The 26,521-nt window shown below is 36.1% G+C and overlaps 1 protein-coding gene across 3 annotated transcripts in view; it reads right to left on the reverse strand.

The window, feature by feature from the left end:
- LOC112054660 (uncharacterized) overlaps positions 1–26,521 on the reverse strand; it is a 226,855-nt gene that overhangs the window by 175,963 nt on the left and 24,371 nt on the right. For all 3 annotated transcript variants that reach the window (XM_052884841.1, XM_052884842.1, XM_052884839.1), the window contains exon 2: positions 6,713–7,020. In XM_052884841.1, the coding sequence (XP_052740801.1) occupies positions 6,713–6,808 (96 nt within the window). In that variant the 5' untranslated portion in view covers positions 6,809–7,020. The remainder of the gene's footprint in view (positions 1–6,712; positions 7,021–26,521) is intronic.

Here is a 26,521-nt window from a genome sequence, read left to right on the forward strand (position 1 = left end):
TTTAAAGATATTAAACTAATGATTAAATTAAATCCAAAAAAAAAAAAATTATGTGTGTGGTACCAAAATGGTCTCCACTCAGCATGTGCTACGCTAGTGATGGATGCACCAGCGCAGCGCTGGTATTCCGTGGAACCATGTGGTGACGCGGGCGGAAACAACAAGAAGAAGTGTTACTAATTGATAATTAATAATAAGAACATAATAAATAATTATATATATATATATATACCTTTATAATAATATTTATATATATATATAGTGTGTTAAATAAATTATTAGTAGTTGTCAGTGAGAAATACAATATAGAGTAGAAATAAATAAAATTAAATTATTGGGTCCTCAAAACCTTCCCGGAGACTATTTAATATTAATTAATTTTTAAAGAGGGTAGGTGAGGAGCCTGGGATTGGAGACTGTTACTTACCCTGCTGTTGTAAAAGTAAAAGGTTTTTTACCGATTTCCTAAACCAGGCTTTGGACTTACTGACATTGCGCATGGGGGGAGGTAGATTATTCCAGCACTTGGTGGCAGCGTATCTAAAACTACCCCGAAACGCAGCAGTAAAGTGTTGAGGTGCTCTCAGTGTCCAGACTCTGTTAGAACGGGCGCTAGACTCTTTGTCCCAATGCAATCTATCGAAGAGATATTTTGGTTCTTTGTCTTTAAGAATGCCAAACAAAAGAGTTGCCAAGTGCAATTTTCTTCTAGCTGCCATATTTAGCAAGTTGCTATTATTAATATATGGTGAAATGTGAGATCTGGGAGGGATGTCGTAGCAGTACCGAATGCAAGCATTTTGTATTCGCTGCACTAATCGTTGAGTACGGGCTAATAAGCGAGGACCATACAGTGCATCGGCGTAATTTAATTTTGATAATATTAGAGACTCGCAAACCTTAAGTCGTACTCGTATGTCAAGAAAATGTCGCACGCGGTATAAAATTTTTAGCTTGTAAAAACAAGTTCGGACTACTTTAAGTAAATAATTTTCGAACCGAAGGTCACTGTCAGTTAGAACACCCAAGTTCCTAGTTTCATTTGTACGTTCTAAAACTTCGCCCCTAATACATACTGGGGGAGCATTGTGTGGAATTTTCTCGATACTTCTCCTAGTACCAAGAATCATGTATTTGGTCTTATTTGAGTTTAAGAGAAGTTGATTTGAATCAGCCCAGTCTGCAATGTTCTCTAAGTCTGTATTGATTGCAGTTATACCCTGTGAAACATTACGAGAGTTAAAAGATGTGTATATTTGTGTATCATCAGCGTATATATGGTATTTACAGGTCTGTATACTGTTAATTATATCTGCCGTATAAATAATGAACAAAAGAGGACCTAAGATAGATCCTTGTGGTACACCGTTTATAACAGGTTTGCGTGTCGAATTAACGTAAAGCCCATTAGGGTCACGTATCTGCACAAACTGTGATCGATCAGACAAATAACTTTCGAACCACTGCAAAGTTTTGGATTCTAAACCATAAAAGTATAATTTTGAGAGCAATAAAGGAATGTTTATGGTATCAAAGGCACGTGAAAAATCTAACAGTACAAGCAAACTTACTTCACCTGCATCTTGAGAAGCTAAAATATTGTCAATAACATCAATTAGTGCAGTGGCAGTACCACGATATTTCCTAAAGCCAGATTGCCTATCAGGTAAGATATTATGCCTTTCAACAAAATTTGCCAACTGGTTAGATACAACCTTTTCCAATATCTTAGAAAGACAGGGAAGAAGACTGATGGGGCGCAAGTCCGTGAGCGAAGTTACATTTGTTTTTTTTGGAATTGGTCTAACAATAGCAGTTTTCCATTCATGCGGAAAGACATTTGTTGCAATGGATCGATTAACAATTGCAGTTATAACGCTCAGAGTTGAGGGCAAGGTTAATAAGATCATGTCCAGAGATAATCCATCGGTTCCAGTAGCATTTGATTTAAGTGAATAAATAATTTTGGCTACATAATCCTCCGAAACCGAATGAAGCTCAAACCTAGATCCAGTAAAACGATTGCTATTATAATACCTAACATCGGATTCTTTTACGCGTTTATTCACCTGAATTTTTAGGAAATGATCGTTTATAAGGTTTGGATCATTAAACGTACTATAAAAGTCATTATCCGACGCATTACTTTTTTGGACAACGAACTTTTTTAGATTTTTAAAAAGCATTTTAGAGTCATTAACATATTTATTAATATAATAATTGTGAAACGCTTGTTTTTCCCTATATAACGCAGAAGTTACAGTTTGCTTAAGATCTTTATAATACGATTTCCTTTCAACCGAATTTGTGTTTGAGCGACACTTTGTATGGGCTTGATCGCGTAACTTCATCATTTGCAAAATAGTAGGAGTAATCCATGGATAAGATTCTTCCTTGATAGTTATGGTTTTGAGAGGTGCATGCACATCAAATAATAAGTGTAGGTATGAATTATAAGCAAGCACCATTGAGTTAACGTCCTGCATATTAATAATAAGATCCCATTTTATTTGCTTTAGATGTTCTTCAAACAAATCCTTATCTATTTGCTTTAATGGTCTTAATATGACTTTCTTAGGAATTCGCTTTATTTTGATAATATCGACCTGACATTTAATGAAGGCGTGCCTGCTCAATTCTGGGATGAGATTAATGGTAATATTAGATAAAGTAATATCTGCGCAAACAAGGTCAATGAGGGTTGAGCTATGGTCAGTAAAGTGTGTGGGCTCTGTGATATATTGCCTAAAATTCATATAACTTAAAAAATCATTAATTTTTTTATAATTAGTAGTGTCTGGCTGTGTCATATCAACATTGAAATCACCTAGTAAAATAGTGTGGTCAGAGTTTGACAGTGAACTCACTGACTCGGTTAAGGCATCTAAAAAAATATTTACGTCAAGCCACGGTGGGCGGTACGCTGTACCGATGGTGAGCTTAACTCCATTAATCTGGCATGTCAACCACATTTGTTCTACGGGGATATTTTCAGGATGATTACATACTTTAACGTTTATACCACGCCGTATATAGAAGCCCACCCCCCCACCGCGCCCGCGCACGGTGGGTAGACGCGGAACATGACATAGCTTGTAACCAGGTATTGTCGGTGCTCGGCCCTCTTCTCCATCCTTCAACCAGGTCTCATTTATAGCCATTATGTCCACCCCGTGTGTCTGCATAGCGGCGATGAATTCGTCATGAGAAGTACCTAATGATCCGGGGTTCAACAACCCCACTAATAATTTGTTTGCACTGTTATTACCCATGATAAACAGATATAATTAGGACATAATATATAAAACGTATATAAACATTATTAAATATATTTGACAAAATCATGTAAAATATTGTTTTTGTATTAGTTATTAAAAACGTATAATAATATATAAAAAACACAGGGTTAATTCTAATTTGCCATTTTTAATGTAATAATCTCTAAGACTCAGAAATAAAAATAAAATTGTTGCATGTTATTTTAGTTAGCGACCAAGTCTCGGAACCATAGGTCATCACTGGCAACACGCACTGTTCGAAGACTTTTGTCTTCAGGCACGAGCACGAGTTGCGAAGCTGAAGTTGCAATGGGCGGGGCACAAAATTTGAAGAGCCGATGGACATTGGGGTCCCAAAGTGCTGGAATGGCGACCCCGCACTTGTAAGCGCAGGTCGACCCCCCACCAGGTGGACTGACTACATCAAGCGAGTCGCAGGGATTCGCAGGGATACAGAAGGCTCAATATCGTGATGTTTGGAAGTCAACTACAAAAAGCCTATGTCCAGAAGTGGACGTCCATCGGCTGATATGATGATGATGATGATGATGATGATGATGATGATGATGATGATGATGATGATGATGATGATGATGATGATGATGATGATGATGTTATTTTATTTTAAAAATCAAGTGAGGTTACAAAAAATTAATAATTCTTCTAAGGGTAATTGCATACATTTTTATTATAAATTGCCACATGAATATATAGTTTAGCGAGTCGCGAAGCTGAAGTGGCAATAGGCGGGCCACATAGTTCTAAGAGCCGATGGACGTTGGGGTCCCAAGGTGCTGGAATGACGACCCCGCCACGGAAAGCGCAGTGTTGGGCGACCCCTCACTAGGTGGACCGAGGATATCAAGCGGGTTGCAGGGAGCCGCTGGATGCTGGCGGCTCGAGATCGTTGTGCTTGGAGGTCCATGCAAGAGGCCTATGTCCAGCAGTGTACGTCTATCGGCTGATAAGGTAAGGTAATGCCACATGAAACCAGCTTTTAAATATAGGTTTTACGATATGATAGGAGAGACCAAATGCTTTTAATGTACCTATTAGCCACAATCTATTCTAGTGTTGTGGGTAATATGGTTTTCTATTCTTGTCGATTCGCTCTATTCGCCCTTTGTTATTGCTCCGAACTATGAAAAACGTTGCGTGTTGCTATAACAAATAGAGAGAACCCATTTTGTTTTTCAGATAAATGTGTATTATTTGGTAATCCGGCTGATTTTCAGACAGGTTTCAGCTGAAAATCAGTGCTGGGATAAATGCTGAGCTGTAAACCTTTATTGTTTGGCGTCACAGACAGCCATTTAATATCTGAAATAGGATGTACTGTCTGTGACACTAAAAATGAAGAAATGTATTTTCTTTGTTTATTTCAAAATTTAAGCTAATAGATAAGGTAAGATTATTTTTTTAATTTGTTTGTTACGAATGACTCTGTAACTACTGGACAGATTTTAAGATTAATTTACCAATAGGAACCTTCACTATCAGCGAGTAAACTATATTTTATTTATATCTTACGGAATATTTTATAAATTCTTTTCTCGGAAATAGGAACTACGTGGGTGAAATCACGTAGGGCAGGTAGGGTAGTTACAAATAGTTTTGGGGGTGTGATTTTCTTGAACTCATTTACTTGGCCGTAAACTCCTCTACTAGGCCATATTGAAGAAATTTTCGCCTTTGTATAAATTTCATATTGAGTGCCTACCCCACTAGCAAATTTTGAGCACGGCACTGACTAAGTATAGGTAGCTACACAATTCATCTTGCGTATTGTAAAGGAAATGCTTTGGGCGTTTCCTTTACAATACGTCATCGTAGTCGGGGTTGTAACGGTAATGATGTTGGTATTCAGCTTTATCAAAGGTATGAGGATTATTTTAACAAGGTCTATGATATATTCATAATAGACTAAGAGCCCGTCACCCCAGACCTTTGTCATTTTAAAAAAGCTGTTTGTCGGCTCATGCTCCTACCATAAGTAAGTACGGTAGCCAATTATAAAGTTTGGACCGTGGTAGCTTTGAGAGGTAGCAGGTTTTAAGGATCCAGACCCTCAACCGCCTAAGTATAAAATATAATGATTTCCTCGGCATAATATTAGAAATTATATTCACAGTCGCCAATCACTTAGCTTCGCGGCAACACTTCGAAACACACTATTTAATTTGAAACTTCAAGGTTCTCTGGCGAAGGGTTGCCATGAAGCCAAGTGTCTGACAAATGGGGATATCATTAAAACCTGCTACCTGTCAAAGCCACCACGGTCCAAACTCCATAACTAGGCTACCGCACTTGCTTATGATAGGAGCATGAGCTGACAAACTTTCAGCTCTTATGAAATGACGAAGGTCTGGGGTTGACGGGCTCTCCGTCTATAACATTATTTATCAAAGGATTAAAATAAAAGCCCAAAATTGGGCTACAAACCTGGTTTGACCCAATTCCTCGTGTAACATTCTCGATCATTACGCGGGGACAAAAAACAACGATTTCCGACATTTAAGGAACAAGATTGCCACAAAATTCTCTTTAACATCAAAGAAAGAATTTTAATGGCGTAATTTGAGATGGACTTTTCTTAAAAAGTGATCGCATTAAGACGCCTAACTTGATTGTTTTTATCGAGTTTCTGGAAATTAATCGCATGGCTTCATTTACTTTTTAAGTAAAATCTTGTAAAAATACTTTGGGAAAGGTCAAAGCTATCTAAATTCTTGGGATACTTACTTTTTTCACGATTATGAAATTCAAATAAGCGAATGTTTATCCTATTATAAACGAAATTTCGATATGGTCGTAATTCGTAGAATGGATTTTTTCAAATACCTACTACGTAGTTCGTTTACACTAAGATAAAATTGTTAAGAAAACTAAAATATATATATAGAACAGATATATAAGAAACAAGCAACAAGCAAACCACGTGCAAAATCTAAATTTATTGTGGTAAAAAAAAAAACATTGTTAATATGCTAGATTGTAAGCCAAAAATATTTTAGATAATTCAGTGCTTAGTCAATTTAAATACTAATATATAGGTATATTCAAAAAACAATAAATAATAATAAATATACTTAAACAATACACTTCACTATCTAGCCCCAAAGTAAGCATACAGAGTAGCTTGTGTTATGGGTGCTAAGATAGTTGATATTATAATATTAATTTATTATTAACAATAATTAATTATTATTATTAACAATAAGAAAAATGTTACAAGGTTTATAAACACAACTCGTCAGAACAGTTATACGATACAATATTTCTTAGAAAAGCAGTCGCTTTCTGTTTTAATCGAGTGCACGCAATTGTAAAGAGTCTACGAGTACTTTGAATGGCTGCATTGCCACAAACATTCACGCTAAAAACTTGTAGTATATTTATGAATGCAATGCAGGTTGAATATAAATAGCACTTACCCGTGATATTCTGAGTGGCTGATTCTGATCGACTCCACCGTGCATACGAAAGCCCCACGGCGCTCCACCAGTCAGTTCCACTTCCCTTGTAGACATCTTACTCCTCCATTTCAACGAAACTTTAAATTACAACTCCTCTCCGTCTAAACTCCTCCTTTGCGAGGTAAACTTTTCTTCATTATAGACAATTTGCGGTTCCTATTGGGAGCTTGAAGTGTTTCACGTTTAGCATTTTTTTTTTCAGAAGTGGGATAGGGTGTTACATTATTCGTTCGGGAGTGCTCGTTCGAAAATGTAGGATGTTGAGTCTGCAACAATGAAAATCTAAATTAAAAAAAGCGAAAGGTCACACTTATCACGAAATCTCGAAAACCACTTGACGTATAAAGATGAAATTTGGCAGAAATGTATAGTTTATAGTCAGTAAACGTCCGCAATTTAATAATAAACGTTTCCTGATCGGTTCACAAGCCTGTAATAATAATAATATAACAGATTGTATCAAAGTATTTTAGATGTTAAAAGTTCAGAATTTTGCGATTCACTACAATATTAAACTAAGAGCCGGCGATAGTCAGACAAACTTCATTTTATGAAGACTGAAAGTTAGTTTTTGCTCTTACCTATTGCTCCTGCCTATTAGCAAGAACGGTAGTCAAAAATTATGGAGTTTGATTAAGGGTGGCATTAAAAGATACCAGTGTAGTCGCCAGTCCCTAAGCTTCGGCACAAATTTATAAATTGCACTTTATACTAGGACAATAATATACCTTAACTATTTCCTACCGTAGCTAACTAAGCTACGGTAGGAAATTTTATATTTGACATATTTTTTTTTAATATGATCAATATTCTCATTCCCCTCCAACTACTCGTAGTCAGGAAAGGCTGTTAGGGTACGAAAATAGCCCCGCGGGCGGGGATCGAACATCTCGATGATGGGTCTGGTTCCTTGAATGAATGAATGATAGTTTATTCACAAAAATGTAGCTCGCACACGATGGTACAAATATAATTTGAGTATATACATTTTACCATAACTGGTGTATGTACATTAGAACGAAAAAATTTTTATTATTAATTTAAATATCGACTATAGGCTTCTAGACTATAAGAAAGTTTGTTGTAGATTTTAATTGCTATACAAAATGCCTTTACCTTGTTGGGCTATTAAGGCTTTGAGCATTTATAAAATGAAGTATGTCTGGGTCTTGCACGCTCTCGTTCTATTTGATTGCTAGCACATGGTTGATGTCTGAATCAAATTTAAAAATAGGAAATCATAACAATGCGAGATTGATGGCTCACTAACGTAAGCTCAGACTAAACGCATTCTTTTGCTGGTAGGTAAATTATTATAGAAACAAAAAAATCTAGACCACTGATTTATTTAGTTCATATTTCGTGCGAATTGAAACCAGAGTGCCTAGTGGGAATTTTCAATATTTTCATACGGTTGAGGTTGACGGCCTCCGTGGTGCAGTGGTATGCGCGGTAGATTTACAAGACGGAGGTCCTGGGTTCGATCTCCGGCTGGGCAGATTGAGATTTTCTTAATTTGTCCAGGTCTGGCTGGTGGGAGGCTCCGGCCGTGGCTAGTTACCACCCTACCGGCAAAGACGTACCGCCAAGCGATTTAGCGTTCCGGTACGATGCCGTGTAGAAACCGAAAGGGGTGTGGATTTTCATCCTCCTCCTGACAATTTAGCCCGCTTCCATCTTAGACTGCATCATCACTTACCATCAGGTGAGATTGTAGTCAAGGGCTAACTTGTAAAGAATAAAAAAAACGGTTACTATCGCGTTGACGTAAACGCCAATTTATATGGAGTTGAAACAGTTATGCAGTAGTGCCACTAGATGGCGCTGTTTCAATTCTTTAGAATTTCGCGTTTACGTTATCACGATAGTATCAGTATCAAACTGCCACAAGGTCCTCTGAATATATCACACTAGCGGACGCCCGCGGTTACATCCGCGTAGCTCCTGTTCCCGTGGGAATACGCGCATAAAATATAGCCTATGACACTAACAAATAACGTGGCTTTCTATTAATAAAAGAATTTTCATATCGGTTTAGTAGATTCAGAGATTATCCCTTATAACCACACAAACTCATGTTACCTTACACTTATCTGTTTATCATCATTATCAACTCATATCTCACTGCTCGAGTCTCCTCTCAGAATGGAAGGGGTTAGGCCAATAGTCCACCACGCTGGCCCAATGCGGTTAGGCAGACTTCACACACGCAGAGAATTAAGATAATTCTCTGATAAGCAGGTTTCCTCACCGTGTTTTCCTTCACCGATAAGACACGTGATATTTAATTTCTTAAAATGCACACAACTGAAAAGTTGGAGGTGCATGCCCCGCACCGGATTCGAACCTACACCCTCCGGAATCGTTGGGCTATCACGGCTCTGTCTCTGTATCTCTTTATAACTATACCTTCACCTACTATCCCGCGGTATAACTCGCGTAGTTCCCGTTTCCGTGAGAATACAGGGATAAAATATATCCTGTGGCACTCATAAATGACGTGGATATATTGAAAATTCTTTAACCAATAGAAATATTGGTTAAAGAATTTTCAATATCAGTTCAGTAGATCTAGCGATTACCAAGAATCTCACAAACTTTGCCTCTTTATAGTATAAGTACTTATAGATGAACGGTTTGTTAGCACTTTTTAATAAATTAAAGGAAACTTCGTAACTAGTAATTAATAGAAAAAGTTCCCTTGCCATTAGGCGGTAGACGAACAAATTGATTTTACATCAAGTCTTAACAGTTTACAGTTAGATTAGTCTGAAACTTTGGAAACTTCACAAGTCTGATGGCCGCACTAACAATATCTTGACGTGAAACTTTGAGAAACGGTTGAACCTGTTCTAATCGGCGTTGTATTAGATATCACACTAGCGAAAGTTAGTGTGTGTTTGTTCCTCCTTTACGCTGCTTCTACTGAAGCGATTTGGCTGACATTTGGAATAGATACCTAACTTATAGATTTTACTCTGGATTAACATAGCAGCGGCTCGAGTAAATGTAATGTCGACCGGTCGCTGTTGGTATTTTTCAATGACTACCCGCAAATAGTTATTAAAATATTGAAATATTGTGTATTTGTGTTTATCACGTTATAATTTGTCGGCGAGTGAGTTATTTGATCGGTTAGCAAAATCTAACAAAAAGACTAGTCGGAGAGGCACCTTAAGAAGAAGAAGAAGCAAAATCTACCTTAATTATTGTGATAATATTAGAATCAGGTTCTCATGTAATTGGGTTTTAATTATTTACTGTTTATATAATATTATCACAATAATTAAGGTAGATTTTGCTAACCGATCAAATAACTCACTCGCCGACAAATTCTTATTGTTTATTTGTTATTATATTATTGTTTATAGTTTATTTGTTAGCACTACTATTATTACTACTTTTTGCTATTCTTGTACGCTCAAACTGAAATGTATTGTATTAGCCTGTAAGTTTCATATAAGTGAATTCTTTGTAAAATAATAAATATTTTAAACCTAACCCATTAACACATGACAAACAGTCAATTATTCTCACGTTTCTGTAGCACCCACGACTATAATTGATCGTCTGTTGGACACATGACTTGTATAGTATTTTCACGCGATCTTCCTTGTAGCACTTATCACTACACTATCACTATTTACCTAACACTAACTCAAAGAGATTTCCCTTAGTGACATTCCTCATCAGTTTAGTGGTTTAGGCGCAAAAGCGTAACAAACAACCAAACTCATATCCGCATTTTACTTAATAAATGCGTTTTTACCTAAAGTTTCAATTACAGCCGCAAATATAGTCACCGTTAGTCTAGTATTTTACATAGATAAGGTCCAAATTCAATTATTATCGGACCGCTTATCATGTGGTTAAAATACGGTCAACTGTGTAAATAGGTTGTGTGATACCTACTGGGATTTATGGCGATCAGCTGGCCTATTCACTATTTTGTTCTTTATTGTTAACCTATTAAAATAAACATCAAATCAATTGAGAAATGTATGATATCCACTAGTAGTCATCTGATGACATTTGTTACATATAGACTCTTAATTTTGTATAACGTCAAAGATAGTGAATTAGCCTGCTGAGCTTTTAAATCATCATTATTTCTTATCAAAAACTGCTTTATTGGTCCTGTGGTTAGCAGGTTCAGCTACGGACAATGAGGTCCAGGGTTCGAATCTCGGGTCAGGCCAACAAAAAAAATTGGGATTTTTCTTACATGAATAATCTTAATAGCACCCTGGAGTTAGGAAGTTGGTGTTGGTACACCACCGTGCCTCGGAGAGCACGCAAAGCCGTCGGTCCTGCGCCTGATCTTTCACCGGTCGTGCCAGGATGCCGTCCCATCGAAATAGAGAGTGCATCAGTGCTTGCACACACATTTGTGCACTATAACTTAACCTGTGTACTTACCTGGTTAATCTCGAAATGAAATTGGCCGCCGTGGCAGAAAAAAAACACAAGTCGGAAGCATATTTTTTCATCTCTCATTTATTTATTACTTCTTTTTTTTTTAATTTTTAACAATATAAGTATAAAATACAAAACATTATTAAAAATTTATAAAAAAAATTATTATTATCTTATCAGCCCATTTGTTTGTTCCACTAAAGGGCTTTCTTTATAGTAGAGGGGGTTAGCCCTTGACTACAATCTCACCTGATGGAAGACCAGTAGGAAGATGAAAATCCACATCCCTTTCGGTTTATACACGACATCATACCGGAACGTTAAATCGCTTGGCGGTACATATTTGCCGGTAGAATACCTAACTAGCCACGGCCGGAACCTCCCACCACCACCTCAATCGGCCCAGCTGAGGATCGAACCCAAGACCTCCGTCTTGTAAATCCACCGCGCATACCACTGCGCTACGGAGGCCATCAAAAACTCAATGAAATATGGTTGATTCAACTCATATTTTTTTATTGCATTAGGTACCTTTTAAGTACAAGAACAGAAGTACTCGTAAAACTCAAACAAAGATCTCTTCCGGAATTCGTTCCAGTTTAAAGGCAGCGGAGAATAATTGTTCCTAAGCTGTTAAAAATTTTACGTCGCGGCAACTCCATAACAAAGTTAGGCTGGTATTTCGTTCAACGCAAAATCTACCGTTGGCTCTATTTAAAATATCCGGGGCCGGGGTTTCAATACATTTTAAAGTTTATTGTTCACTAGCGCACGCCCGTGACTTCGTCCGCGTGAAATTCAGTTTTTACATTTATTGAACCACGGATTTTTCCGGGATGAAATTATACTAACAAACTCACTACTCGTAGCTCAGCGAATCTCGAAGCTGAAGTGGCAATGGGCAGGCCACATAGTCCGAAGAGCCGATGGACGTTGGGGTCCAAGGTGCTGGAATGGCGACCCCGCACCACCAACACCAGCAGTGTTGGTCGACCCCCCCGATAGGTGGACCGAGGATATCAAGCGGGTTGCAGGGAGCCGCTGGATGCTAGCGGCTTGAGACCGTTGTGCTTGGAGGTCCATTGCAAGAGAACGTCTATCGGCTGATAAGGTAAGGTAAGGTATTAGAAAAATGAAATAAAAGAATGATCAATTTTAAAACTGTGCCACATAACAATGCCTTACACAATTTGCCCAACCACTTGGAACTTCACTAAAGAGATTGAGTTTTATTTCTTTGCACTAAAATCTGCAGTCACTAAACAGTGCCAACACTTATTTGTCGATAACGAATTGAATTAGTTCCAAGACTGGGTTACTAGATCATGTTTTGTGTTTCGAATAGTCATGGTTGTTAAAGAGTGAAAACGAGGTCATTCCCGTTGAATTATTTCAGGCTATGATGTGATTTCGCATCAAAACCGAAGGCCAAAGTGTTCATGAAAATACATTCCAGTTGCACGTACATACGAATACATTAGACACGTACAGAATAAATTATTTTTATTGCATGCTAAGTTTTTTGCTATGCGCAATATTTAGATTTAAATGGGGTTGATGACTAGGTTTGAATATATTGATTTTTATGATACATTCGGGTAAATATGTTAACTAATTTATACATAAAAAAAAATTGTCTGGATATTTGCAAAATAAATAAGATTGTAAATCTATTAAAAATTTTGTATCTTAATTAGATGAAAATTCATACAGTTTTAGCTTGATTACATTAAATATGACATTTTGTAATAAATGAACTATAAACATCAACGCACAAATAACAAAGATATTAGTAAATGTTTGAACTTGTAATGTTGTATTTGTTTGAACGCTCATACAAATCTAACGACCTACGACGTCATTAGTTCGTACCATTTTGTATGGGGCGTTTTTCAAAGATTCGCGGCAGTGCTGCAAATCTGACCCTTTAAATCCCTGTAGCTCCAAAAGCTTAGCTTGTCCCTGTTGTGGACAAATTAAAGATGAATTTAAAAAAATGTCGTAGAACGTTGTAGTAAACTTTTTTTGCTAAAGTAATAATTTAATTACTAAAGTAAAATTATCAAGAGTTTTTAGATATAAGTTAATTAGGGTAGGTCTGGATCTGGAATGGCCATTCCCCTTTTCTATAAATCCTGGCGCCTGTTCCATTAAAAATAGTTCAATGATGATGAGTCAAACAATACTAACGGCCAGTTTCTTCATCGCAAGTAACAGTCAAAGTAACGTCATAAATGAAAAGTGACGGTCTTATTCACTGAAAAATAAAGACTTCTTTACTACTTACTACTTTTAGTGTTACTTTAGCTTTACATGAAGAAACTGGCTGTAAATGATCAAGTGATAGTATAATCTTAATGTTAGCACAACTTTGCGTAATCTAGACAGCACATTTAAATAGTTCCGCCAGCAAATGTCGGAGGGGCGTAGGCAGCGCCTGCATACACTATACAGCCTGCGGTACAGCCTTCAATGTAGCGGAAACTTTGAGTGACACTTGAATTCTGCCCTCCACCACACCTCACCCGCAGACTTGTCACGTGGCAGCCGTTTTCATTTGTGTTTTGGACCGCGTATTTATATGTTGAGACTGTATTTTTAAACCCCAACGCAAAAAGGGAGGATGTTATATGTTTGACGAGTCTGTCGGTCTGTCTGTGGCACCATAGCTCTCAAACGGAAGAAGCTATTTCAATTTAGTTTTTTTTTAATTAAAGGTGACTTATGTGCAAATATTCTCAGACATGTTTGAGAAAATCGGTTGAGCGGTTTTAAAGTTGTTGGGGGTGAAAGTGGCGAAGAACAACCGAATGTCTGCAAATATACTAGAATGGCGTCTCAAATTAAAATGAACTGGAAAAAAATATTGATGACTTGATCGAGAGTGTACCTAATTAATAATTTTATGACATTCGGGGGTTATTCAAAATTTTTAATTTTATGTTATCACTAGCGGATCCGGTCAAACTTCGCTTTGACTTATGTGACTCGCTTTGACTTCTTCAATATCCCTACCCTACACTACCCTATTCCTACACCTAGCATACCCCTATCCTACCCCTACCCTAACCCTACCCTACCCTACCCCTACCCTACCCTACTCCTTCCCTTTTTTCTATGTAATTTTAAAATTCATTCGTTTATTTCAATAAGGTTTTCTTAATATAAACTTTTGAAAAATTTGCCCTAACATGCGACCAAACGACGTATCTCGTGAAGAGAATTAGACAAAATGTCAACCAAAACGTCAATAAGACAAATGTGTTATTGGCTGACATCAGACAACATCTCACTTTTTTTTCGTCATAACGTTTTTTATGCAAATTAATGATAATCACGCCATCAATAATAAAATAAAAAAAAAATATAATAAAATAGGCTTGAAAGTGGTTAAATCACACAATATAAAAAACGCTAAAGCTAACGCTGGTTAAATAAATAAATACATGGTCAGCCAATAAATAAATTACAGCCGACACGATTGAAACGGAAATAAATATTGATTGGATGTTTCACTTTCAAAATGTCATGTCTATTTTCAATTACCTAATAGTTGTGTTGATCGGGGACAACAAAATACAAATGTCGAACTAGCAAAGGGAAACTGACATCGCTAAATGATTGACAGTGTAATAATTTATTTACGGCTACCTGCGTCAAGTCGTGACGGCAGATGAACTCCTGTCTTTTAATAGCCCGCATCGGTGAGTGAGTCACTCACATTTAGTTAATCGAAGGTTAAATATAACAACAGCACGTTAGCTCTTACGATCGGTTGTTTCTTAATGCCGCAGTAGAATGATGTTAGAAGAAAAAAAAGAGGTACATATTTAGGTTGAAACTATGCTAATTAGCAAACCTGAGCCCAGTTGCCGCACTATCATCGTGCCGTTGACAACGTTGCTAAAATAAATGTGTGCCAGTTGTAAACATCTGTCTGAATGTGGTTTATGTAACCTATCTATCTGTTTTCTTCTAACATCATTGTTGCATCCACACAATGTTCCTCGCGATGCAGTTCAATCTTTCGTTCTTTTTAACACGTTTATATTTCCTTCACTCATAACTAACTATGTATGTAAGAAAATTTTGGAATCTTCACCCACTTCCCGGTCTTCGATTAGGATGAAATTTTGCACACGCTCTAAGTTCTGATGACAATACATGACTAGTTAAGATACGTCAATACAAATTCAATAAGTTTGAAATCCACCCCTATGATATGGGTATCAAATGAAAGGGTTTACTGTCAGAAAAAAAACTCCATGTGTTTTTTTAACTATTATATTATTTGTAAGCTGCACAATGTAATAGCTAATACGGTGAAGAGGCAAATATAAATTATTTAGAGAGTATAATTCGGCCGTACTAAATGATTTAGATAATATAGGTTGTAGATGGTTACTTTTTGTTTCTCAGAATAATTCGATACCCACATCAATGGCATTATATTCTCCAAGGGACATGCCCATGACATGACAAACTTTGTGACAGTAGTGGAAACGACAGTCAACATACTGTCTAATGGAAGTTTACTTAAAAAAACAGTAGATAAGTGAAATGTGATGTACTTATTCGACACTTTGCAAACTTATTTCGTTTAACATGAGCCACATTTATAAATTGGAATCGAAAGTTTGAAAATATATGCATTTTTCACAATTTCTTGCTCGGGACAAAATTAAAATCTCAGAATACAGAAAAACACCAGAAGGGGTGATAGCGCAAAGAAGTGAAGCCATTTAAACTACACATTTTATGAGTTAGTACACGACCAAGCGAATACTCACTCTGTGTTTGTCGTGTTGTTTGACGTGCTATACAGGTGACAAATTTAATTAAATTAAGCCGTCTTGTGCTATTCCTTCGTGTAAAAATGCCGTTGGTAAAAAAAAGAAACTGGATAGGATCACATTTCACATGTATGTAGCACAAATTAATATTCTTATGATAAATAATGAATAATTTTTACGTAAATTTCGTTGTCATAGAAACCGATGACTCCATTTTGTAAGTGTTGCCAATGTAATGGTTTTGATTTTCCCTACTTTTAATTTCTAATCAAGGATTTAATATTTAAGTAAAATATTAATCAACTAAATAGGTAGGCATAGGTTCCGGCAAGTAAGTTGAAATAAAAGTGCGGTAATCAGCGCAGATAAAGAAAGTGTAAAATAATCTTAAAGCTTTAAAATTTTACAAAGAACAATGGCTTACTATATTATAATAAGTTCGTTCGTTCTTATCTGTTTGCACATTTGTTTGTTTGTCGGTTGTCATTCAATTTTAATAAGCGATACTAAAATATCTATTTAAAAAAAATCGGTCCTGTAATACCTAAATAAAATCAAAATTGCGCCCATTTTTTAAATTTGGGCAGTAACATTAAGCGGTTGTCATTCAATTTTGCAAATACGGTATAGATAAATAAAAATTATATTAATTATTTTCCAAGCAAGAGTTCATTTTCTTGCTGACTCTTAGCAATCACTAGAAAACCGGTCCCACTGTTTTTTGTTATTTACCGTATAAGTTAACATTGAATGTGATGAACTGTACACTTATTGTTTTCCTTCTAACAGTATAAACCTTTACCACAAAAAAATTTAACAGCGCCATGTACTAGCAACATTACGCGGGTGGGAAGTGCGAAGAGTGCGGGATGTTGCTACAATTTTTGGACACACTGCGCGCTATGTAATGACATCTAAACGTGGCTTCTGGTGTTTTTCTGTATTCTGAGATTAAAATGAAGAATTGCTATTCAGACTTCGCTGACGTCGACGTTATAACCGAAGAACTGCTGGTTTTTCCTACATTATGAACTTAAGTCTTTAGCGCGAGGCATTGTGAGAAGCATATTTAAAACAGTCAAAGGGTTAAGTTTCTTCTCTTCGCTAAAACTTTGAGAAGAAAGAAAAAATCTAGGAAATCGCATAATCATAGTTGTAGTTCACAGCAAGTGTTTTTTTTATTTAGAAAGGTTGATGGGTTCCATTTTTGGAATTTACTCCTTAAGAATCGATTTTTCATATATAGCCCCCGGTATGATAAAAATATGGGCAGTAAAATTTGATGAACGAATGACAGCGTTACGTTTTTTTGTGCGCAACCTATTCTGCGCACCTTTCACCGTGCGTTGTTGGCGGGCGCGCACGCCGCGGCCTGCTGCTTTTCGATTACGCACCTTTCACTTTTCATGCGTGAGTATTGAGACGTACATAGTGTATTCTGCGGGGAAACATACACCTATTTAGACAGTTGATCTGAAAGAGTAAACTTCATTCGTGCGTCGGAGCTGACACACACTTTTTTTTAATATGTGACGAAATAGGCCGCTGCGTCTTTCGCCTGACTTTACTTTTATGTTCGGTTTTTTTCACATCCAACAGATCGTAGATTTGAATAATAACTTGTCACTTCCAAGCATTCACGGGATAAAAGGGGTTCGAGCTATAAACCATACATACACACAGACTACGCTTGATATGTTTATGGACCCTTAAATGATTTTAGTTTTTCTTTATGAAGTACGCAATCCGAAACAAATAAAAACGCAAAAGGATTTAAATTTTAAATCACGCATTACGCATTGCGCATTGAAATCCTGTTCCTGTTTTATAACATAGTGACGCCGCGTGGTTTCATGCGCGTGGTTCCCGTTACCGTAGGAGTATGGGGATAATATATAGCCTATAGCCTTCCTCGATAAATGGGCTATCTAACACCGAAAGAATTTTTCAAATCGGACCAGTAGTTCCTGAGATTAGCGCGTTCAATCAAACAAACAAACAAACAAACAAACAAACAAACAAACAAACAAACAAACAAACAAACAAACAAACAAACAAACAAACAAACAAACAAACAAACAAACAAACAAACAAACAAACAAACAAACAAACAAACAAACAAACAAACAAACAAACAAACAAACAAACAAACAAACAAACAAACTCTTCAGCTTTATAATATTAGTATAGACTAGCTGATGCATAGCGGTTTTATCCGCATGGTTCCCGTTTCCATAGGAATACGGGGATAAAATAAATAGGCTATCTAAATGAATTTTTCAAATCGGACCAGTAGTTTTTGAGATTAGCGCTTTCAAACAAACAAACAAAATATTAGTATAGATTACGTGGTTTACGTAATTAGTCCAGACACACATGAGTACCTACCTATATATTCGCTAATATTTTCTGTCTAAAACACGATATTGATGTTAGTAATTAACCCTGAAATTGTGTCTGTAAATAACAAATACCAATAGTACCCAGTACTATTAATAATGTCTCGTATACTTACAAATAATGTATAATTAATGAACAGAGTGACATTGTTGTGGTTATGGTTAGTACTCAAGGGAATCTATCAATAGCAAAACAAATCGTATTGTCTAGATTCATAGTATTAAGAAAACAGTAAATTAACTACAGACATCTGTAAATAATAATAGCGCAATATTATTTTTATAACTAGGTCTCAATATCTCAACTCCTTATTTATGAACGAACTAGCAGACGCCCGCGACTTCGTCCGCGTGAAAGTCGATGTAAACTTTCAACTACCCCTACCCTACCCTGCCCTATATATATTTCATGTACAGAATTGACCTCAGATTTATTATAAGTATAGATATAGATAACAGTTCGCAACGAGCATATTGTATCAAAATTAGAACTCAAAAACTGCAGATTTTTTTAGTTTTTGAATACACAATACACATATTAACCTTTATAAAAGGTGGCTTTATTGCTACACAGTCTCTAACAGTCAACCCCTGATGACAGGATTGCGGAGAAAAATTAGTATGAAAAAAAATTTATATAAAATCTTTATTCTTCAACCAAGTCTTGTACCTGTACTAGGTGGAAAACCGTATAGAAATACACATTTATTTCTAGGTGTTTTGTATATAGGAACTCTGTTAAAACGTCAAGTTTACCTCTCTGTTTTAGTAAATCTTAATATTTTACACGAAAATAGTTATAAAATAAATAAGAACTTTAAATAGTTTAAGAAATTAAAAAAACACGCTTTAACACGCACTAAAAATTAAAATTATTTTAAGCAAAGCCTTTTTATCCATATCATGGGGGTGGATTTCAAACAGCCAGTCCGCCATCTTGGGAAGGCCGCCATTTTAGATTTGTAATGACGTTTCTTAGCTAGTAATGTATTGTCATCAGAACTTAGAGCGTGTGCTAAACTTCATCCTAATCGAAAACCGGAAAGTGGGTCAAAGATTTTCTTACATACATAGTTACAAGTGTTTGGGGAGGCCGCCATATTGGATTAGTAATGACGTTTCTTAGCTAGTCATGTATTGTCATCAGAACTCAGAGCGTGTGCAAAATTTCATCCTAATCTAAGACCGGGAATTGGGTCAAATTAAGATTCCAAGATTTTCTTACATACATAGTTACAAGTGAAGCTAATTTACGCGTGTTAAAAAGGCTACAAGGAATATATCGCAGCAGTAAACAAAAAGAGGAGAACGGCAGAGACGTTATATTATCCGAGCTATAGTGGTTAACGCCTCCCTAATGGCGAGGAAGCTGAAATTTTATTACATCAAGTTGTCCCTAATGAGCCTATAAAGGGTCGCTTGGAACACAAAGGAATATATCGTATTTCGGGACCAGTTTATATAAGGTCCTTAGGAACATTTTGTACTCAGATTCCCGTTTATTACTGGATCAGCGAAGCGCTAAGAACATTATGTATACCTATTACCTGCGTTAAACGTAACCTATTGTTATAAATAGATTCATAGCACCTTCTTACTACATACCTAGCGATATTTAGTAGTAGGCTAGTTGACACTCTTTATTAAATGGTTTTAAATTCTTCATTATCGTTTAGCCCGGGATCCGTGGAACAAATTTAACAAACGAGACAATGTACCACGCAATTTGGATATTAAGTTGTATTACTATTAATAAAAACAGTCAAAAATCATCTAGTTAGTAACAACTTCTGGTCTGTGTGAACAGTGGCGTGCACAAGGTTTGTAAGTAGGATATGCACTATACGTACAAATTGTACAAGATTGAAAATTCCTCCTCCGATACAGACATGTAATGAATCCTCAGGGTATGCATTGCGTTTATGCATTTATGAAGTACACGCCACTGCTACTTTCTCAACTTGTATCAATAACGACTTTATTAAAAGTTGTTGTAACCAACTGTTTTTATTACTCTTTGCATAAGTATCATTTCGGCGTCACAAAATGGACGACAGCGTTTTTGACGTTTGGAAAATTTGACTAACACCATGATTTTATTAAACGGATTATGGACATGCCTGCCATGCATGATACAATTAATTTTACGTACAAAATATGTCTTCCGTCGGTGCCAGGCCTTACGACAATCCAATGCTGATTTTCAACTGGAGTTAAGCTCCCGTGACGCAGCGGATTATAAATTTTGTATTCAGAGTTTAAAGTTAATAAGCCCATCAAAATATTTCAGCTTGAAACATTATTTTGAGCATTTAGGTAAACGGAAGTATAACTTTTTGTGGCTCAGCTGTCTGGGGAAGTACTACTGAATACTGCCATTCTTATTTCTGCTTTCAAGCAGCAATACTGTTTTTCGGTCTTAAAGGTTTAGTAGTCGGTGTAATTACAGACACTTAAAAGCCTCTTGCTATGCCTCTAATGCCTGAAGGTAGGGCAAATTTTGAAATATTTAAAATTTTTGTACTTGTATTATTTCATTCTGTTACGAGTATATGGCCTACCTAAAGCATATTACTAGGTAGTTATTTAGTTAATTTCTTTATTTGACTGAATTTATACCGAGTATGCAAATAGAGTACTTTATTGATCTGAGGTTCGTGATAAATTCATTCCACAAAACAAAGTTTATTACCTGAAGGTTTATCACTTACTTAATACCACTGTGAAGTCAATACTACAGATCAACATACGAGTAGTATCTGCTGCAGGTGATATTAGAAAGATTTTCTTTAATAAGCCATTATTTCTATTCTTGCATATACACATTATTTTCAAGCAAAGACAGCAAAAAAAGTGAAAATCGTTTCATAATTGTAACACAAACTGTCACGAAAAACAATATGTACTAACTTCCATTGTTTTCAGTATGTAATTTATTTAAAAGCGCGGTTCACAACTGAAAAAGCTCATTATAAAATGCATGCGTGGTTTTCGTGCTTTTGCATATCCGCGTATAGCATGTAGATAGGCACTGTATCCAGGTAGGTGCTCGAAAAACGTAAAAAGTTAACATACGCGTTTGCCAGTCGTGAGGTTGCGTGAACAAGAACTGTAATTCAGTTAGTCGAGCTGAACAAACTCTCTGGAACTGTCCGTGCGACTGTCTATTTGTGAAAATGTAGAGGTTTTATTATATTATGATATTTTCTGTTCATCCTGAAGTATTAAGTGTTCCCTTTCAGATGTTAATCTTGCACTTTTATGTATTCTGTGATGTTAATGATAATAAGTCGCAGGGCTGGATTTTGCCGCACCGCCCACCGGTGTCGCTGCTGCCCGACATCGGGCAAGAATATTACATACATACATTCATACAAGATACGCGCGAAAAACATAACCCTTCTGGCAATCGGGTAAAACAATGTTATTTTTTGAAAGTAAATTATAAATAAATAAATAAATTGCTCAGTACTAGTTTACTAATTGTTTACATTACTAGGTTTTTAAGCAAGAATTTCGATGCGGTTTTTTTCGCAATTCAGTACCTTTTAGCACAGCTTTTAGTTAGTAGGACTAAACTAGAAAAAATATCAATTAATTATATTACAAACGTTTATCTCACAAATAATAAATCTCATAATTTAAAAAAATATATTATAAAGAAGTATAGTTATTAAACAAACTAGCAGATGGACAGAAAATAATTTCAAAAGCTTTTTTCGTATTCTGCAATACTTTTTAATCCCTAAATCGTTTATTTTACAATCATCTAAAGTTCAAGCCATACCTACCTCGCTATCCATAGCGAGATTTATTCGATCTCTATTTAATACTAGAATAGAGAGAGTTCAAAATACCTCTACCTATCTAAGTAAATAGATAGTTTTACATGATTTAAAAGCGACGAACATATTTATTTTCCAATGCACAAGGAGGGAGGGATATGGGGGAAGGCAGGAACATCGCAAAGTGCCCTCCATCGCACAACGGTATCTACAGTCGCATGCCTCTCTGATTCATTGACGCCGCATCAACTATGCATCGCTGCATTTGCATTCGGCATTCACTTACGGAAGTTTAATATTTGTACGGCAAACAAGTGCTTTTTAAAGATTTATTGTGTTTATTTTATATTGGAGTAAGTAAAGAGTGTAAAAGTTGGAGTGGAGTAAGCAGTACCTTCTAAATTATTCATAATATTCGGCTCACTGCTGAGCTCGAGTCTCCTCTCAGAATGAGAGGGGATAGGCCAATAGTCCACTACGCTGGCCCAATGCGGATTGGCAGACTTCACAAACGCAGAGAATTAAGAAAGTTCTCTGGTATGCAGGTTCCCTCACGATGTTTTTCCTTCACTGTTTAGGACACGTGATATTTAATTTCATAAAATGCACACAACTGAAAAGTTGAAGGTGCATGCCCCGGACCGGATTCGAACCCGTACTCTCGGGAATCGGAAACAGAGCTCAAATCTACTGGGCTATCAAATTATTATATATTTCTAAATTACCATTCTAATGCTTGTAACGTTTAACGCCATCTAGCGGAAACTCTATACAATTTAACAAAATCAATAACTCTTTAAAAATTAAATAAAATACGAAAATTAATAATAATAAATGAAAAAATTAATAAATTTAATATTTCTTAAAATAATAAACTAATATCTAAATAAAAATGGAACTTTAAAATCCTTATAAATTCAAATCGGTAGTGTTGACTCGTGAAACGGAATATGTCTTTTGATTTTGACAACTGAGATGAAAAAGCATTTTTGGATTCCTTTTTTTCGTCGACGTTTCTGGAACTATAACCTACTTACCTGTGTAATTACTATCTTGGAGGACAATTACAAAATAGAAGGAAAATTGTAAGAAGTTGTGGCGGGATTGTTATCCACCATATATTTGATTGTTTATAAAAAGAATCTTGAAGTTTTGGTATTTAATGCGAAAAGATTGACCCCGATATCGGGTGAGTGTTAAACTTAATTATAACCTCAATTCAGTTTACTTAGTTGTTTTACACAGCCTGATTAGTTATTTACTATAGAATACTATATACCTTGTGAAAATTTTGTATAGATAAAAATTATATATATGTATTAGTAAAAATAAGTATTAGTAATTGTTAAATTGTCAAATAACCTTTCGGCCTATTCACTATTTTGGTTTTTATTATCAACCTATTGAAATAAACATCAAATCAACTTGACAAATTGTCATCTAACTACATAAGTTATCAACCTCAATTCTCAATTTCTTATGTCAACTAGCATTCTTCAAAGATAGTGAATTAGCCTGCAGGTTAGGTCTAGTTAAATATTAATGTACCTACATGGCATCATCATTGATAGCTGATTTCTGCCGGATACTGCCACTGCTCTCAAGCAGCATCAAGAAGACAAGGATCAGCTGTCAATGTTGCAGGCCATCTGTGGAATCGGGCAAAATCTGAAATGTCCACTATACATATTTCAGGGTTCAACCCACCGTCTCCGATCTCCGTCTGCAGTCTCCGTGTGTGACCTGGCTATTCACCACCTAGACCTACATTTTCACTTATCTACCTTCTCCGTGGAACATCTACGGGAACGGAACATCTACGGGAACACTTCACCACCTAGACCTACATTTTCACTTATCTACCTTCTCCGTGGAACATCTACGGGAACACTTCACCCCTCGGACAACAGGGCAGTGGCATTTATGAACTTTAAAGATCAACGTGCTGCAATTGCAATATTATATAAACCCACGTATCCCCCTAGTTCTATCTAACCTAAAATTTTCTTATCTAACCTATTAAATGATGGTAATAAAAATAAATTGTGTTACACCTTGCTATTTTTATTTGTCGCCTAATTAATAAACAAACTAAAAATCAAACCCGACAATGGCGCCCACCGCTATATAATACTCAGTTGCAGACACGTTATTTTTATTTTTTTAGTTATCAATGGTGATGGTATAGTAGAACTGTTAATTTAAGAGTATAGTTTTGATTGTAAGTAGTTATTGTAGTTTTATAAATTGTTATTATATTGTTAACTATTATAAAGGATAATGTCTTATCAAATTAAATATTTATCATTACAAAAGGCTGAACTTGAGTATGAGGTAGCAGTCCGAGGTACTACACCTGCTGATTCAGTAGCTGAGCTACGTAAACAAATCTTAAAACTTGCTCCACTTTTACCTCCTGAGGATATTTTGGAATCACATCTTGATCCAATCATTGATTTAAGATCAGTTTCGGAAACGTTGACAAAATCTCAGGTTAATTTAAATTGTTTAAAAACTAAATTTGATAAAAGTTTATTTGTAAGAACGGAAAACATACTGAATCACCTTTACCACAGGATCAATCGTATCACTCCCACTGAAGAATCTATGAAAAACTATAAAGGGTGTCAAACAAATTTTAAGTCCCAGTACACAGACTATATAGCATTAAAACCTTTAAATCCAGCAGCAGCTGACACACTAGTACCAGCTGATGTTCCCTCCAATGATAACACCGTGCCAGATATTATGTGTTCACACAACCAAATAACAGAAATTAATAAAATAAAATTTTCTGGTAAAACGTGTGTCCGTTCTTTTATACAGAAAATAGAGGAATTTATAAAAGCTCGGAATATACCAAAAACCAAAATTTTGTCTTATGGCTACGAAATATTCACAGATGACGCTTTACACTGGTACAGGTACATAAAAGACAGGGTAACGACATGGGAAGAGCTAGTGGTATTGCTAAAAAAAGACTTCAGTTACAGTGACTACGATTACAGACTGTTAAAGGAAATTCGTAGTCGAACACAGGGCGATGGCGAAAATATTACAATTTACCTCTCCATAATTCACAGATATATAACAATGAAGAAAAAGTAATAGCGTATATGAGTAAATCATTGTCTGACCGAGAACGTAACTTTAGTGCTACTGAGCGTGAAGCGTTAGCTGTTCTAACCGCTATTGAACACTGGCGATGTTACTTAGAAAACGGTTGTAAATTCACAGTATACACAGACCATGCTGCGTTAAAGTGGTTTATTAATCTTAATAATCCTACCGGCCGATTAGCTCGCTGGGGTATTCGACTATCTGTCTATAATTTTGAAATAAAACACCGTAAAGGATCCGAAAATATTGTACCTGATAGTCTTTCGCGTTCTGTTCCTATAGCTGCTATAAACGACGTCACTAATAAAAATCCACCTATTAATACAACTGACTCGTGGTATTTAAACATTTTCAATGGTTCTATAAATTCCCCTACATCATTTCTAAATTATCGCGTATCCAATAACAGACTATATCGCTATGTTAAAAGCCTAAATCCTTTAACTAGAGATTTTGAATGGAAGGAAGTTATACCTGCTGAATTTAGAAAACAAATTATAACAAAAAATCATTCGGAACCCACCTCAGGTCACTTAGGTGTCTTTAAAACATATAAACGCATAAGTTTAAATTACTTCTGGCCTGGTATGCAGCGTGATGTTGCAAATTTTGTACTGGATTGTGACACTTGCAATGCTCATAAACACTCGAATCACACAACTCTAGGTGTTATGGGTGAAGCCAAAAACTGTAGTCGACCATTTCAAATGCTAAGTATGGACCTTGTAGGACCTCTCCCGGCTACTAGAAGCCAAAACACCTTCTTATTAGTAGTAGTTTGTTGTTTTTCAAAGTATTGTTTGCTTTTCCCTATACGGCGCGCTACAGCAAATATAATAGCTAAACTATTAGAAGAACGAGTTTTTCTGGTCCACGGTATACCACTTACAGTCCTGATGGATAATGGAAGGCAATTTACTGGCAGCACCATAAGAGATCTGTTCGACACTTACAAAATTCCTAACGTTTTATTCACTCCAAGGTATACACCCCAAGTCAACTCTGTAGAACGCTACAATAAAACTATAATGACTGCCGTGTCAACATTTATAGAAAACGACCACAGGTCCTGGGATACCAATATTTCTAAAATACAATTCGCCCTTAACAGCTCCGTTAACATGGTTACTAAATTTACACCGTCATTTCTAGTGTTCGGCAGAGAATTAGTAAGCTGCGGTTCACAATACACAAGTGCTGAATGTCTAACAGTAGATGAAATAGTCTACACGCCAAGAGAGGAGTATGCTGAAA

Source organism: Bicyclus anynana, chromosome 12, assembly GCF_947172395.1.
Source record: "Bicyclus anynana chromosome 12, ilBicAnyn1.1, whole genome shotgun sequence".
In the NCBI taxonomy this organism is placed as follows: Eukaryota; Metazoa; Arthropoda; class Insecta; order Lepidoptera; family Nymphalidae; genus Bicyclus; species Bicyclus anynana.